The sequence below is a fragment of the Dermacentor andersoni genome, chromosome 11 (genome assembly GCF_023375885.2).
Source record: "Dermacentor andersoni chromosome 11, qqDerAnde1_hic_scaffold, whole genome shotgun sequence".
NCBI classification, from domain to species: Eukaryota; Metazoa; Arthropoda; class Arachnida; order Ixodida; family Ixodidae; genus Dermacentor; species Dermacentor andersoni.
Window position 1 is genome coordinate 104,533,066 of NC_092824.1, and position 14,571 is coordinate 104,547,636.

Sequence of the window (14,571 nt, forward strand, 5' to 3'; positions counted from 1 at the left end):
TGTCATCCAAAGTTACCTGTCTAACCACACATCCCGTGTTAGAGTTGGCAATGCCCTATCTCATCCACTTGTACGGGAGACTGGTGTACCACAAAGTCTGTGCTAAGCTGTACCCTTTTCATTGCAAAAATGAATTCTCTGCACACTGTTATCACATAGTATGCTTTATTGTATGTATGTGCATGATGTGCAAATCGGTTACAGATCTTGTAATCTCACTATCTGCGAGCAACAAGTACAGCTTGGGCTTAATAAATTTTCTATTCTAAGTGGGCAGACGAGAATGGATTCAAGCCAAATCCCCGAAAAAGTATGTGTGTCCTTTTCTTGGATAAGAGAGGCGCAGTGGATACTACCAGACCCCATTATTGATCTTAATGGAGAACACCTATCTATGAGCGATGACCATAAATTTTTAGACCTCATTTCAGACTCTAAATTAACTCTTATCCCACGCTTGTATGAAGCAGAATCATTATTCAGGACCTCATATCAAAAAATGCCAGAAATGAGCATTTCATAAGATAATTGAAGCATGAAGTTTACAAAGTCGCCTAAGTAGGTAGCATAGTTCTTTAACTGAATCTTTTAATTTCCTCAGTAGTGAAAAGTAATTAGAAGTTTAAACTTCTTGGTAGTTGGGAGATTCAATTGCAAATGGTATTATTATTACGTGTGTCAAATAATGTTACGTATAAGCTTGATTTTTTTATTTTACCGAATAGGTTCCGCAGAAACTTTATAGTTCATTTGGTTTACACGTGGAAAAATATTCTATATTCGGAGGGCATCTCCCCTGAATATTTGTAATTCAGTTTACAGCCCACGTGAAATTGTTACAGTGCTTTTAAGAGTTTTGCAAATGTCCTATTCACAAATTAGTGATAGGTTTGAGAGCTGTGTATATTGCAATAATTTTATTGCATTAGATGTGTTTTTAGATATTTTTAGATTAGCTATGCTTTTAGATATGAGCTCCCAAGCTAGAGTGCTTAAAAAGAAGCTAAAGAAAAACACCAAGTCAGTTGGAACTAATAAATTATCCTTCCAAGCTCTATTTTCTTTAATTACTGGTTATGAGCTGATTTTCTGGAATTCTGCGCCAATGCAAGTTTGCCACTACATCAATGATGATATTTCAAAGTAATTTTCATATTTTCGACGTGGATCAATTCTTAAAGCAAACTAAGATCAGTCTTTTGCACTTTTAAGTACAATGTAGTTGATCTTTACTGATAAAATTTTACCAGGCTTGAGCAGATGCGATCAAAACTGACGTGGCAAATTGGTGTGAGAACTTCAAGGTGGTGTCGCCATCAACCTTGTACTTTGGGTCTTTTGGCATACCACGCCTCTTCTCATTATAAGAGTGACATTGTTTGGTATTCTTCAAGAGGAGTTTAATAATACAGCTCAAATTATTTTCCTGTTTAGTGTACCTTGAAAGGACTTATTTCCCTCTCCTAACTCTGCATGCATTTGCATGCATGATATGCAAACACATGCTTCCAAAATGGAGCAAATACAGGAGGGAAGTCCTGGCCAGCTACTCGTACTCTGAGTAGACCATAAATATGATCGCTTTGGCGCAAACAAGGAAGGACGAAAGGGAACAAGGGGAGCGCACCTCGGCACGTGAATTGTTAGAGTCGTTTCATATTAAAGAGCTAGGTTCATCTTGCATTAGCGACACATCAGTTTTACTTATGCATGCCGAGAGAAGGTGTTTTGATAGCCGGCTGTGATTGGGGTGTTGCGCGATTGAAGCTGTTTTTGTATGTTGCGCCTGCGTGTATATATTGCAAAAAATTGCTGCTCCCCTTGTTCCCTTCCATCCTTCCTTGTTTGCATCAAAGTAATCATATTTATGGTATGCTCAGCAGTATGAACTGACTAGCCCAGCAACATGTACTCATACTCTGCCTTACAGAACTAAACACAAGGGTCTTGCACACTAAACTGTATACTTTTTCAAGAAAGATTCCCTGACCTTTGAAATAAAAGTTGAATTTCTGTAATGCTGTATGGCCAGCAAGGGAAGATTTCAGCTGGGGCTCAGAATTCACAGGGGTCCTGTTTAAGTTCAGTGGGTCGAGCAGGAGGCAGTCGGGACTCCCTGCATCCAATCAGTCGCTCCAGAGTTATGCTGCAGAACATGATGACAATGGTTTAAATATGGCTCCAGTGCCTACAGTCTAACAAAGGTTGAATGAAAAACACTCCCTTGAAGGCACCTGGCACATGCTAAAAAAGTCTTGGTGTGTCCCATCAAGAGTAACTGAAAGCGATTCACAGTGGTCTGCCACTGTGTTTCGTACAGCTATATGCACCTTTGAGGAATTAAAATCAGTCAGTCAGTCAGATCATGCCCTTTTTAGGTTCAGCAAGTAAGCAAACCTAACAAGTGATAATCGGAACCGTGATAACCTAATGGTGATAATGGGAATAACAGTCCCAAAGATAAAAATGAGATTTCTCTGGGCATGAAGTGTTGCTGCTGTGCAACATGACTTTTGGAATGGTTGATTTCTCCCACCGCCCCCCATAATTTATTTGTCACATTTTGAAGGTGTACAGTGCAACACAGCGAAGCAAAATGGCAAGTGTCAAGACAGTTGCAGCTGGTGGAACAGCCATCAGGTGTGCTGCTCCATAGTAGGCCGGCCTGCGAGTGAAGGTCTCCCGATATGACTTGTAACGCTGGTCACCAATGGTCACTCTGCAGCCGCGAACCCTTTGGCAGTTGGGGCTGTTGTAACGCGTGCAGCAGGTGGACTCCACTCGCGTCCAGAGGCTGTTGTAGCCATGCTGGATGAGGCAACAGGTGTCAATGTCCCAGCAGTATGTCCCAGTGGGGCAGTTTTCTGTGAAGAAGTGCAGTAGAATGTATTAAATTGTTCCTTTTGCTCTATCCTGTTCAGTGCAACGAGAGGCATAGAGTTAAGTTTGGGAAGGAAATTGTGCAGGCACGTTGGGCACAATAAATGCTACTATATTCTGAACTTATAATCATTAGTAAGTGAACAAGGGAAGGCTCAGCATGGTGCCTAGTGTTTTAATGAGGGAAGTTCTTTACACAGAAGACTACAGAGTACAAGTTAGACAGCCCCCTTGTTAAGACATTGGCACTGTGTTGAAGCTTTTCTTTGCCTGCTGTTTGCAAGCCTATTCTGGCATTCTTGTCTGTATGAACACTTTCTTGAAGCAGACAATGCTGGTGCGGGGCGTTTACTACTTTCATGCAAAGGTTTGCTCTACTTGAGTCAGGTGAAAGACCTACGTCCTGAGTCTCTTAGTCATGGTAAAGCAGTGGGGTAGATAGGTAAGAAAGGTCTGCTTGATGCTTGAAGCCATGCCTTTCAATTCACATTGCAGATCAGTAAATCAGTGAGGAAAATGCATGTGCGAATCGAAGGAGACAGGACGTGTATCCTTGCGTTTATAACTACGATACTATAGTGTAATGGCGCACAAAAGAATTTGCAGTTCCGCCCGAAAGACCGATTGTGATATCGAATTAGTAGGTAGCTGTATGAAGTAAGGATAGTAGTTTTATCGGCCGTTTAAACTTACTAAATTAACAATGATAGAATGTGTAAGCGTGACTTAACGAGGATCTAGAAAGAAACACACACAGAGACAGTGCTGTCTTTGCGTGTCTGCTTCTTTCTACGTCCTTGTTCAGTCGCACTTACACACTCTATCGTGGATTAAAACCATCTAGCCCATTAACCAGCACGGTGTCAAGCGCGCACAGGTAAACATGAACACATCTCGCTTGATGAGCGCGGAAACTCGCTATCAAAATTCTGGAGTGAGGAATCACGGCAGCAGCTTGCGAATTGACCTTCATGCGTCTCTCGCTTCAACGCGAACGAAACGTCGGAAGCACAGCGCATACGAAGCTGCCGGCACTCACTCTGCAAACATCGTAGACCGCTTTGAAGATGAGGTCTGTGCGGGCGCGCACTTGGGCCACGTCGCAGATCGCTTTCAGGACACGAGCGCCGGCAACGCTTCCCTACGGCGTCCGCGATTCGCGTGGCCAACGCCATAGTAGATGCCGCGGTTGTCTCCGCTCTGTTCGGAATGGCGGGCGAGGAGGACATCAAGGCACCCTAGCAGCCGCCGGAGAAGAACACTCCTCCCTTGCCTGACACATTTTCGCATTTCGCCCCCATCGAAATGCGGCCGCCGTTGCCGGGTTACTAGAAAGTTTTAGCTTGTCCTGTATTCGGGTAAATGCAAGCGCAAGTGGACTGGGCGTTTTACCGGACGAGCGGAGGCGCAAGCGTGAACGGGCCTGGCCGGTACAGCGCACAACCAGACAAACACTGAGCTAAAATGGGAGTATGTATTCTACTCTGCGGCTGGTGTCAATTTTCGGCACGAGCGTAATCGTGCACACTTCCGCTGTAAATTTTTGAAAGGCTTACCCCTGGTGAGAGCAATAAGTAGTCCTGTGTTTAGCTGGTTAAGCTCTGCTCCACCAGGTAGCTGCACCGTGCAAGCAGCTCACGTTTTACGCTAAAGCCTCTTCGTGACAGTATGGAAGGGCTTCACGCCTCCGCCCATCCTTCAAAACGTTCAGCTCGCCTGCGGTTATCAGAATACCGGACACATTCGGCGCTGCGGCAGAACGCTCGCAACGCACGCTGATTGGATAGCTGTCGCGGGGGATCGACGGCCAGGGGGCTAGCGGTGGAGCTTGGAGAGGCTTCGCGCGCTGGCTTCAAGACAACCGGAAGCAGACGACACGACATGGTTCGGAAGGTGTCAGTCCTTCACGGCTGGGACGAATGACTGGGCGCATGCACCTCCGTTAACTGGTCACACGCAAGACGCACTGCCCGCAAACGTCACCAACTGTGGCACGTGACCTCGACAAAGAGAACGCGCAAAAACAAATGCCACCGGGAGTACGCCGCGCAGCGAAAAAAAAAGGAAGCGGAGCTTGCGCCGTGAACGTGACCCGATTACTCGGCTCCAAATGTAGGTCAAAGCAGAGGCACTTATTTGAGGACGCTAGTAGAGGCAGGATAGAGAGAGTCTATACGCTTGCACAGAAGGTCGCCTCCTGGCACCCCATGGAAACGCGACATTTCAATTTATCCTACCTCCTCTAATAATGAACTAATTTGTAAAATCTTTGCGGTAACGCTGCGCCCTTGTGTACTTCGATGTACAGTGGACATTTTCAATAGGGCGCCTGACGAGGGAGCACACCTTAAGGCATGCGACACAAACACGTTGGCGTACCCAATCGTAGGAAGTTGTTCTGCGAGAGCGCGAACCCCTGGTCCGGCACTCCGTAGCGTCCCGTGGCGTACGAGGTCGAGTGGTAGCCGCGCGTGCCGGTCGCGTAGTTGGTGATGGGCTGCGTCCGCGAGCTGGACGAGTAGGAGGAAGCGTAGACGGGCCTCTCGTCGCCGGCGATGCGGACGCAGTTGCGGTACCGCATGTCGCACCGGTAGCCGTACGGGCAGCACTTGTCCGGGTCCCGGCAGCAGTCGTCGCGCACGGGCCGCGACAGGTCGTGCTTCCAGCCGAAGCCTGCGCTACGTGCACGTTAGAAGGGAGCACTATATACGCGACATTCCGACGCACCTAGCTCCGTCTGTTTTGTTGAAAAAGGACGTGCAACGAAGGATAATGTTAAAGTGGTGTTAAAAAAGCTGTTTACTAACATGTATAGGTCCTGGACAGCTTCCAGTTTTGCCCCACTAACTTTGCCCGCTAAGTTTAGCGGGGAAGAAAGACAAGCGTGAGTAGCAGGGGGGCGTTAACACGTGGTTAAAAACAGAAGAAGGGTTCATTCAGATTTCTTGCGACGTTGAAAGTGAAACATCGTCAAGTCACTATCAGGTATTCCAGCAGAACTCTTTGTTGGGCTAGTTGCTGCATGTTACTGAAGTACTAAAGCGCCAAACAGACGACACAAGAAGAGACACGGACGAGCGCTCGTCCGTGTCTCTTCTTGTGTCGTCTGTTTGGCGCTTTCGTACTTCAGTCGCTATTAGAACCTTAAATATGTTGACCCGAATGGCGCAATGGTTGAGATCTGGTTCCGTGCGCGGACTCGCAGGGTCATTTGTATCAAGCATGCAAGTAAAATTTGTAAGTGTAACTTTATTACATCGATACCAATATTAAAAAAAAACAACTATAAATGAAGAGAGGAAAGATTAAGTATCTCCTACGACATTTAACGTACGTGTCCACTTCGTCAGATTTTGCCAATATCGCACAGTGCACTTTGACACCCGCTTTTTTGCATACACGTAGGAAGCTTAAACTGATAACTATACGCACATTGTGCAATCGTCGCCAGGCCAAGGACCGCCCACGCCGCCTTGCTTGGTCCCTTCATCGTCGCCACGATGTCTGAAATGATTTACGGCAGGCGTCAGATGTTCATGGACCGCAGGATTTGAGGAAACGTTGAATTGTCCACCGGTTTGTTACCGGATAGCAATTAAAACCGTAGAACATGCCGTTCGCATGTAGTAGTACAGACTGTAAATACGAATACCAGCCTGTGAAAGTATTCATTCTTCTTTAATGATGCTGCGCTTTGGAAACTTATACGATGCGGATAGTATGCTGAAAGGAAACAGAAAAGGGTCCACATATTGCGTTTATTGATCACAAGTGCCATGAGGTCTAATTACCATGCTTACAGCCACAATATGGCCAAGTTCTGGATTAATTGCATTGCAGGGACGGTAGGAAAATTACGAGGAAGAATGGTCTATTGCACGAACAGTATAGTTTTTGTTGTTGTTGCTAAACTTGTTTACCATAGCAATACTCGCAAGGTTTGTAGCGGTCCGAAAAAAACCTTGAAAACTCGCTAAAACAAAACGCATATTTTCGAGGTCTTGAGAACCCATAAGTTTAGTGCACCGCCTAGAAACCTTGTAACACATTTATGACTAAGCTCACTAGATTTTCCTGGGACATGTGTGTATAAATTTCATGCAATCGAAAAGTCAAATTCTGTCCGGTTAGAAGCTTAGTTGACGGCTGATGTTTGTTAGGTCTCTAAGCCTTTTCCTTTTTTTAAATGTACCTTTTTGTTTTGTGTGCACTGAAGGAAAGTTTCCGCATGGTTGACGGCAGTGTTATGCACTTGAGCCGTCATACGTATATAGTGTTGATTTCATTCCTTGAAAATGCCTTGTCAAGGCCTTGGAAGTTCTCCAGAAGCCTTGAATTTTCCTCCCAGGACTGCTGCGAAATATGTGTTTTGGAGACAGAATGTGCAAAAAAAAAAAAAAAATGTATTTAACGAAGAAATAATAAAATTAATTTATTTGACATCCATTACTCAAAATTATGGCGGTACACCTTCCGTCTTGCAAATTCATTAGCCTGTATCAATCGCAAATATTCTCGTGGTAGCTTAGTATTTCAAGCAGCTGAGTTATGAACAAATTGTCGAAGATATTCTCCCAGGAAGTTCTGCCTTTTGTTCTTTATATAACTGCAGATTACCGGCGAATTTTATATCGCTAAATTTAGTAAAGGCGTTCAACGCGTTTTCGAAACTTCATAAACGTCACGTCTTTTTTTTTTCTGCTCGAATACAACTTGTAAGCCAGAGCTCAAACCTTACGTGCATACTTTTCATATCACGTGACGAAACCTCTAGCCGAAAGTGTAACAAAATACCTTCCCAAGTTCGGAATTAAGAAGCCATGTTGCAATTGAACATATTTATTTAAGATTTCCGTCTAAATATTGTCATAGCGTTCTATATAGCAAAATCTTTATCACGTTCTGTGGTTGAGAGCGGGGTGCTGTGTTTCTCTCTGACCTATTATCCAAAGCCAGCGAGCACTGACACCTGCAAATGCGCTACGCGGAACATGCGTCTTGTGTGACGTAGAGAACTGTGACGACTGCTGAGGCGCTTAATTTCAAAGTTTTGCGAAGCTTTATGAATCAAAATGCCTTTAGAAGGCTGTTGGCCTGTTCCAGTTACTATCACATTCTTTAAGGTGTGACTGCAACGCAAGTGAACGAGCTGAGAACGTGTACAGCACTCATGTGCTCCGTGTGGCCGTCTCGTTCGCGCTTACGTCACAATTGTATCTTTCAAAAAATGCAGTGTCTAGTTTGGCTTAAGATACGTAGTAGGATGATGGCACCGATGATATAGGCGAAGTCTAATGACGAAATCCTTCTCCGAACTTTAATCTCGCTTTCATGCCACTGAGCGTCATGGTGTTGTCAGAAAACAAGAAGGAGAACATGTGAATACGTATCAGCAGCTCAAGCATGTACCTTGCTTAATTTAATATCAATGGCTGGTAATGTGCGACGGCTGTTGTGTTGTCTACGCGAATGAATTATTAATAGCTGAAATGTCTTCGGAGAAAATCGACGTCATGACCTGTACCGCCGGGATCATGGGCTATGATCGCGTGCGAAGAGCTGGTCTGCTTGAACTTGTTTTGACTCGACGCGTTCTGGCAGCGCTCTACATGGTTTTGCTTTCCCCGCAATCCGTGGTAGGTAGGCTATGCGCTCAGAGAATTGATTCGCAGGCACGTACTTACCTACACCGAGTCGTCGCTTTGCGTGATGAACTGGCGTCTTCGGAGGTTGCAGTATTCTCCCGCCGAGGAGGGTCTACAGCTTCCTGCAGGAGAGCGTCTAAAAACCGGGTCAAAACCGAACCGCCGGCGTCGTTGTATCGCCCCCTACAATGTGACCCATGCGAGGCCGTGGAGGACTGTCGTTGCAGCGCGTATACCGGGCGGTGAGCGCGGACACACACACAAGCGGCCGGTGACACGCGTCAGCAGAGATGCGCGCTCGAGGCTGCTTTCATGTGACGGCGATCAAACAATGGTCTCGCCCGAACGACGAAGGCCCCCGTTGGCGTAAGCCGTCCTCCGGTACTCGCCTTGACTCCCGATCCGGACGCAGGGTCTGTTAAAAAAATGGCTGGCGTAAAAGTGAAATGCTTCGGGGCATAGGTTGCGACAGCTGCACCTTTTAGAGTGTTAAGGAACGAAATGGAAATAAAAGAATATCGTTAATCGAAGCTTCCCTACTAAATGTTTTGCAGAGCACTTGTACACATTCACTGACTTATTATGGATCGCGCAATGGAACGAGCACGATATCTCACCGGCTTCTCTACAATGTTAAGTTGTTAAAGAAGCGAAGGATGACTGCTGGTAAAGTGAAACATTTCAGCTATTTAACAATTTACAGCCAAACGCGGGACTGTCAATTTCAACGGAAAGAAAAATTACTGGCGAATAGAGTGTATATCACATTCCTCATAGTTTTATGTGTGAACTGTATATGCGAGTCTTGTAGTGTAGTCTTGTAGTGTAGCGTGGTGGTGTGGACCTTCTCCTGCTCGAAGGCGGAGTTTTGTTACGTCCAAATGACCGCCGGTTTGGCCGCTGATGACATGGATCTGTTTCCATACCGAGTGTTCTACGGGAACACGAAGGTTTTTTTTTTTAAAAAGACATCCTCTATGTGTTGTGGGTGCTCTCCCAGAATGATTTAGAATGCTCGGTCACCATGCAGAGGCGCTCCGAGAACGATGTAGCTGCATGCTACGAAGTGACGTGCGGCACTCGGTACTCTGTGTATTTGTCTTTAAAAGAGTTTGCCTTTCCATGTAAACATAAATCCACTGTTCCTCCAACCGACCGACGTCGTAATCGTCACCGAAGAAGCACCTCGCGTCAAGAAGATTCAGACGATAGCGTGGACCAGCTTGGCCTCCGTGTAACGCCGCTGTAGCACTTTCAACGAGCCGTCGTATAACATTAGCCGTCGACTTTTCTACCGCAGCTGCTGAAACGGTAGAATTCATGGCAGCAGGATGCCGGGCTACAACACTAGCACAACCGTGTACTCTTTCCTCTACTGTGACAGTATCCTTTCTACATGAGCAACGCCTTTTGCCCATTACCTCAAGAACTTCCTCTGCCCGAGGAAAATAAGTATTCTGGTGCGTAGAACAGAAAAAGCAGCTTGAGGATAGTCGCAATAATTCGCTTGATGGGCTTCCTCCGCATAGGAAACACTGCTCTGTTTGAGCGACGCACCCAATGAGAGGGTGCCCCTCGTCATTATTGCAGCAACGAGGACTAGACTATTAGCCACCCAGACTGTCCAAAAACGCTAACTATGGCATTATAACGGGCGCGATGCTAAAAGTTCTACTCGAAAAACCATAGTGGCCAGATTTTCAATTCTGAGGGACATGATGTACCTGAAAAAGTGGCAATTACAGATTCTTAAATCTTACAGATTAAGTGTCAGTCACGCGGTTGCAGCGATGGCGATAACACCTGTTGCAGAGAGCTTTTCTAGTGCTTCTGACGGACTCAATCGAGAGTCCACAGCACGCCCAATTCCCTTAGTGTCCGCCAGATGAGGCGGAATGAATGCGTTCACCTTGATCGAGCCAAACGAGGAACGTTTCAGTAGATCTGCTGCTCATGCCTGGTGTGGCGATCAGCAGGCCGTCCAAATTGGCGAACGTCTGTGATATGCAGATAGCGATGAGTCGCGGCTTCATGATCCGCCTGTATCGCTTGCGGGTTGTTGATTAGAATGGAGTCACCGTTGAAAGGTACCAGTACTGCCGGAGTGCTCCTCACTACACTGTGAAAGAAAGCTTCCAGAGGCATTTCATCAGGAGGGGGAGAAGCTGACTGAGAAGCACCCTTGGCCAAGCAAGCTGTTCGTCATGAGCACGGGCTGACTAATTAAATGATACAGCCTACTGCAGCATAAGGGCAAGAATCAAGCTGAAGCCGCCAAACTACTAGCCGAGCACTCCCCAGCGCTTACGTGACCACCAGGCAGCCCACAGGTGTCACATGTTTCATCTTCTTGTCAGGTTTCCGCGCGCTGCGAAGTTAGAGCTATGGATCATCAACCAGCCCTCTGTCATAACTAGCCGTGAGATACTCGCAGTAGATCTTAGTATTTGTCGTCGCTATATAATTCGAACGCAAGCAGACGCTATCCATGTGTCCCCCCCAGCCGAATGCCTTTTCCACCCTGTATTCCTTCCCGCGCAAGCGGCGGTCGCATCGGCCGGCAAAAGCCGTTCCTGGAGTTCCTGTCGCCGCGGCCATTGAATGCTGTCGCCCACCGCGTAGGCGCCGATGCGACCGGTGCCAGTCATGTGAACACTTACGAGGTGCATATACTCCGGAAAGCGATCGTCCGAGATTACGCGGCCCCAGAAAGACGGCACGCGGTGCCGCCGGCGTCATCAAGTAGCTGGTCGGCAATCACGTTCCCATCATTCCCGTGGCCTACGGACACGGCCGACAGTGACACCACCGAAGGCTGCTGGAAAATTTCCGCTGCGCACGTTTCCTCCGCCCACGCTTGTGGCCCATGGCTGCTGTGGCTTACTTGGTTGTGGCGCCGACCGCGTGGAGTTTTTGACAGAACCGTCTGGTTGAATTGACTGCCGGCTGCACGGGCTCGACGGCGCTGTTCCTGCCAGTTCTTTCCGCGGGCGGACTGGTTCCACTGCACGAGGTAAGCGCACAGCTCTTCGCCACAGTGCCGCGTCTGTGCCACGAAACGAAGGGGAATAGTATAAGTTTGAAGGGCTATATACACGCATTAATAGGCGCGGCATATGTTATAGTGTCCTTTAGTGTTCCTTATTGTGGTGACGAACGAAGTTCGGGACTTTTCACGAGACCTCAAAGTGCCGCGGTGGTGATGGTTAGTGGCAGCAGCATGCGGCCGTAGCAGTATAGTAGTAGTAGCAGTAGTAGTAGCTAACTCTAGCCAAAACTTAAAAAATATGGCCAAACACTCGCCGCGCCGACCGCCATATAATGCTACGCATATATCTTCGACAGTTACCGTTCAAGGTGGTTCGGCTTAACTTGCGCGGCGTAACCAACGCGTTAATATGCAGCGTAGGCTGCATGTGCATACGTAATTAACGCACAAGTGGCGCAGCATCTCGCCTTGGGTCCCCTTTAGCCACTTTCCATCCTCATTGGGCTAGTGTTTACCACGGTGGCCCCATTCTGCTTGCTATCCCCCTTTTTAATGTACAGGCTTAGAAATTTCTGGCCTAGATTTAATGCCTCCTTTCTACACATGGCGTATATGGGGTATACGGCGAAACCGGACGGGCTCGTAAACTGTATTGCGCCGGCGCGGCTATAGGCCCGTTTATAGTCCGACGTTATCGGCGCGCGGGCGAGCGTCGTTCGCAGTCAGTCACCTACGACGGTTGCGCTGCGCCAGCCGAGATACCATCCCCTCTATATTTCAACGCGCGCGCCGTAGGCTGCTATCTTCAGAGCATGCGCAGAAGGTTTGACAAGTCGCGCGCCGTCCGCAAAAGCAGTCTGCGGAGTTGTGTTCGCGCCTTTTTCTTCGCGCGCAATGCATTGTGGTGCCAGAGTTCCGCCGACTTCGACGTGCGAATGGCTCAGGAGCCATATCGGCGCCGGGGCCGTCGGGGCGCGTCGGAAGCCGCCGGTTACGTTGGCTGCGCCGGTGCGCCCGACTATAGAGGGGTCGTTTTCGCCGACGTGACGTAGCGTGCGCGCGCGCGCGCACGTTACGTCGGACTATAAACGGCCCTTATTTGTTATCGCGGAAGATGGGTCGTTTGCCACTGTACTCCGGATATAGCAGCTATCAACCGCGCATGCAGTGGGCTTAAACTGCTCATTCTCGCCCTGCATTGGGCTGTTCCCTATAACCGCGCAGGGAGTTTCTCGACTGGCTCGCCATACCATGTCCCAGCTTAACGTTAGCCAGACTATAAAATAAATAAAATTAAATATGGTGCTCGGTCGTCAGAGGTGTGGCGACCGAACAATTAACGTATGTCTTAACATATGGTAACTTGCACCGTGTCAATTTTTTTTTCTATGGCCAGCTTGGCTAACGTTAACTGGGGCACCCTGTATATGATGCCACGCGTTAGCATATAACCTGGGATGCTCGTTTGCACCACTCGTGGGCAACGCGACTGCAGTACTCTCATACGTGCAGCGTATGGACAGTGTTTCTAGCTTGTAGCTCTATTCTCGACACGGAATGCGGCAGCACGGCCGCCATTTTGACTCTGACTGCCAGTCCACGCACGTATTATGACACCTGTGCCGGGAAGCGGAAGTTTTGCAAAGTGCGAGGACGAAACGTGACGTAGTGCTGTAGGCTTTTTCGAATCGCACTTTTTCTTGTACTAGGCGACGTTGGCGCGGGAAGAAGACCCTGCACGGCATGTGTATAGCGCACAGAAGTCCGTGCAATGCAGCTGTAATTTCTCGAACATGTGGTGGCTGTTCAAGGTAGCCGTCATGTTGGCTGCTTGATTGGCTGAAGGAATCTCGCGTGCGGAGCGTTGCAGGAAGGGCCGTTTCGCAAGGCTTCAATTTGACGTAGCGTGACGTAGCGTGACGTAGCGCTGGGCCGCCACTGTAGGCATTTTTTCCGCCATAAGTATATTGGTTCGACGAGCCGCGGTAATGCGGTAATGAACGCGGAATTGCGGTAATGAACGGGCCCATATGGCAACGGCGACCGAGGCGCATGTATGTGTATTGCTGCATTTTCCCCATCGTTTGGGGCCATTAAAAACGTGTGCATAATTCGCGCTCATATCATTTCTATTGCTCTCGTGCGGGGTGGTCATTTGTGTTGTGAACCTTCATTTTTTAAGAGCGTTTATTTGGAATAATATAGGTCGAACATTACAAATCTTTTGCGGTGGTCATACTTTTTATTGCTGTATTCGTATTGCAATTAAGACGAATAACTTCTCGCATCAAAAGTTACGATACTGCGGATTTTTAATTTATAAAGAAAAATATATATACGCAAGGCGGCAGTCTAAAGGTATAACGTGGTGCGAGTAAGCAGGGAGGTGAACAAGAGGTGGCAGAGCCGGTGCTTGCGTCGTGCAAGGGGTCACCTGTGTCGCGCGCATCGTTATCGGTGATATTAGACCGCTTCTCATCCGGCCAAGTCGGGCTGAGTCACTTGCGTTTCGCGAGATAGCGATAACGCGGCCTAGAACCATCACCGCCGGTCGGTCGCTTATGCTGTCTCGAGGCAAGAAACCAAGCGCGTCATTGAGTTTCTCGGACGCACGCATCCTGGCTAATGAAGCAGACGACACAAGCGAGAGGCGTTTTCGACTAAATCGCACGTCTTTAGCTACCTGCTTAATCTTTACTCAGGAAAACTGTTTTGCTTTATCGAGAAGCTTATAGGGCATAGTTGCCTCCGTTTCAGTTTCTTAGGCAAAACGTGAAGTTTGCGTCACGTTACGAAATCAAATCGGCGCCATTTTGTGCGCGTCGCGTTTTCGTCATAACTTGAAGATAAATGGCGCACTGCCCAGGATGGAGCCTCTGGTAGGGCGGCTAGAATTCTAGCCTCCCTACCTCTGGTGCGTTGCCGCTTGAAATGTGCCAGGACTTCGACGCAGGCGTTGGCCGGCGGTTTTCGTCAGCGATCGTTGTCGCTTGCGACACGTAAAGCTGACGCTGGTTTAAGCCTAAGTTACGTTGATTACTTACATGTGAATATCGT

General features: G+C 47.8%; 1 protein-coding gene across 1 annotated transcript; it reads right to left on the minus strand.

Moving 5' to 3' along the window:
- Positions 1-720: 720 nt before the first annotated feature.
- On the minus strand, positions 721-8,952 carry LOC126539242 (uncharacterized). The gene is made up of 4 exons (XM_050186021.3): positions 8,565-8,952; positions 6,313-6,384; positions 5,260-5,553; positions 721-2,864 (listed from the first exon to the last, which is right to left on the minus strand). The coding sequence occupies exons 2-4, from the start codon at positions 6,368-6,370 to the stop codon at positions 2,557-2,559; spliced, it is 660 nt and encodes a 219-aa protein (XP_050041978.1). The 5' UTR covers positions 6,371-6,384; positions 8,565-8,952; the 3' UTR covers positions 721-2,556.
- Between the last annotated feature and the right edge of the window lie 5,619 nt (positions 8,953-14,571).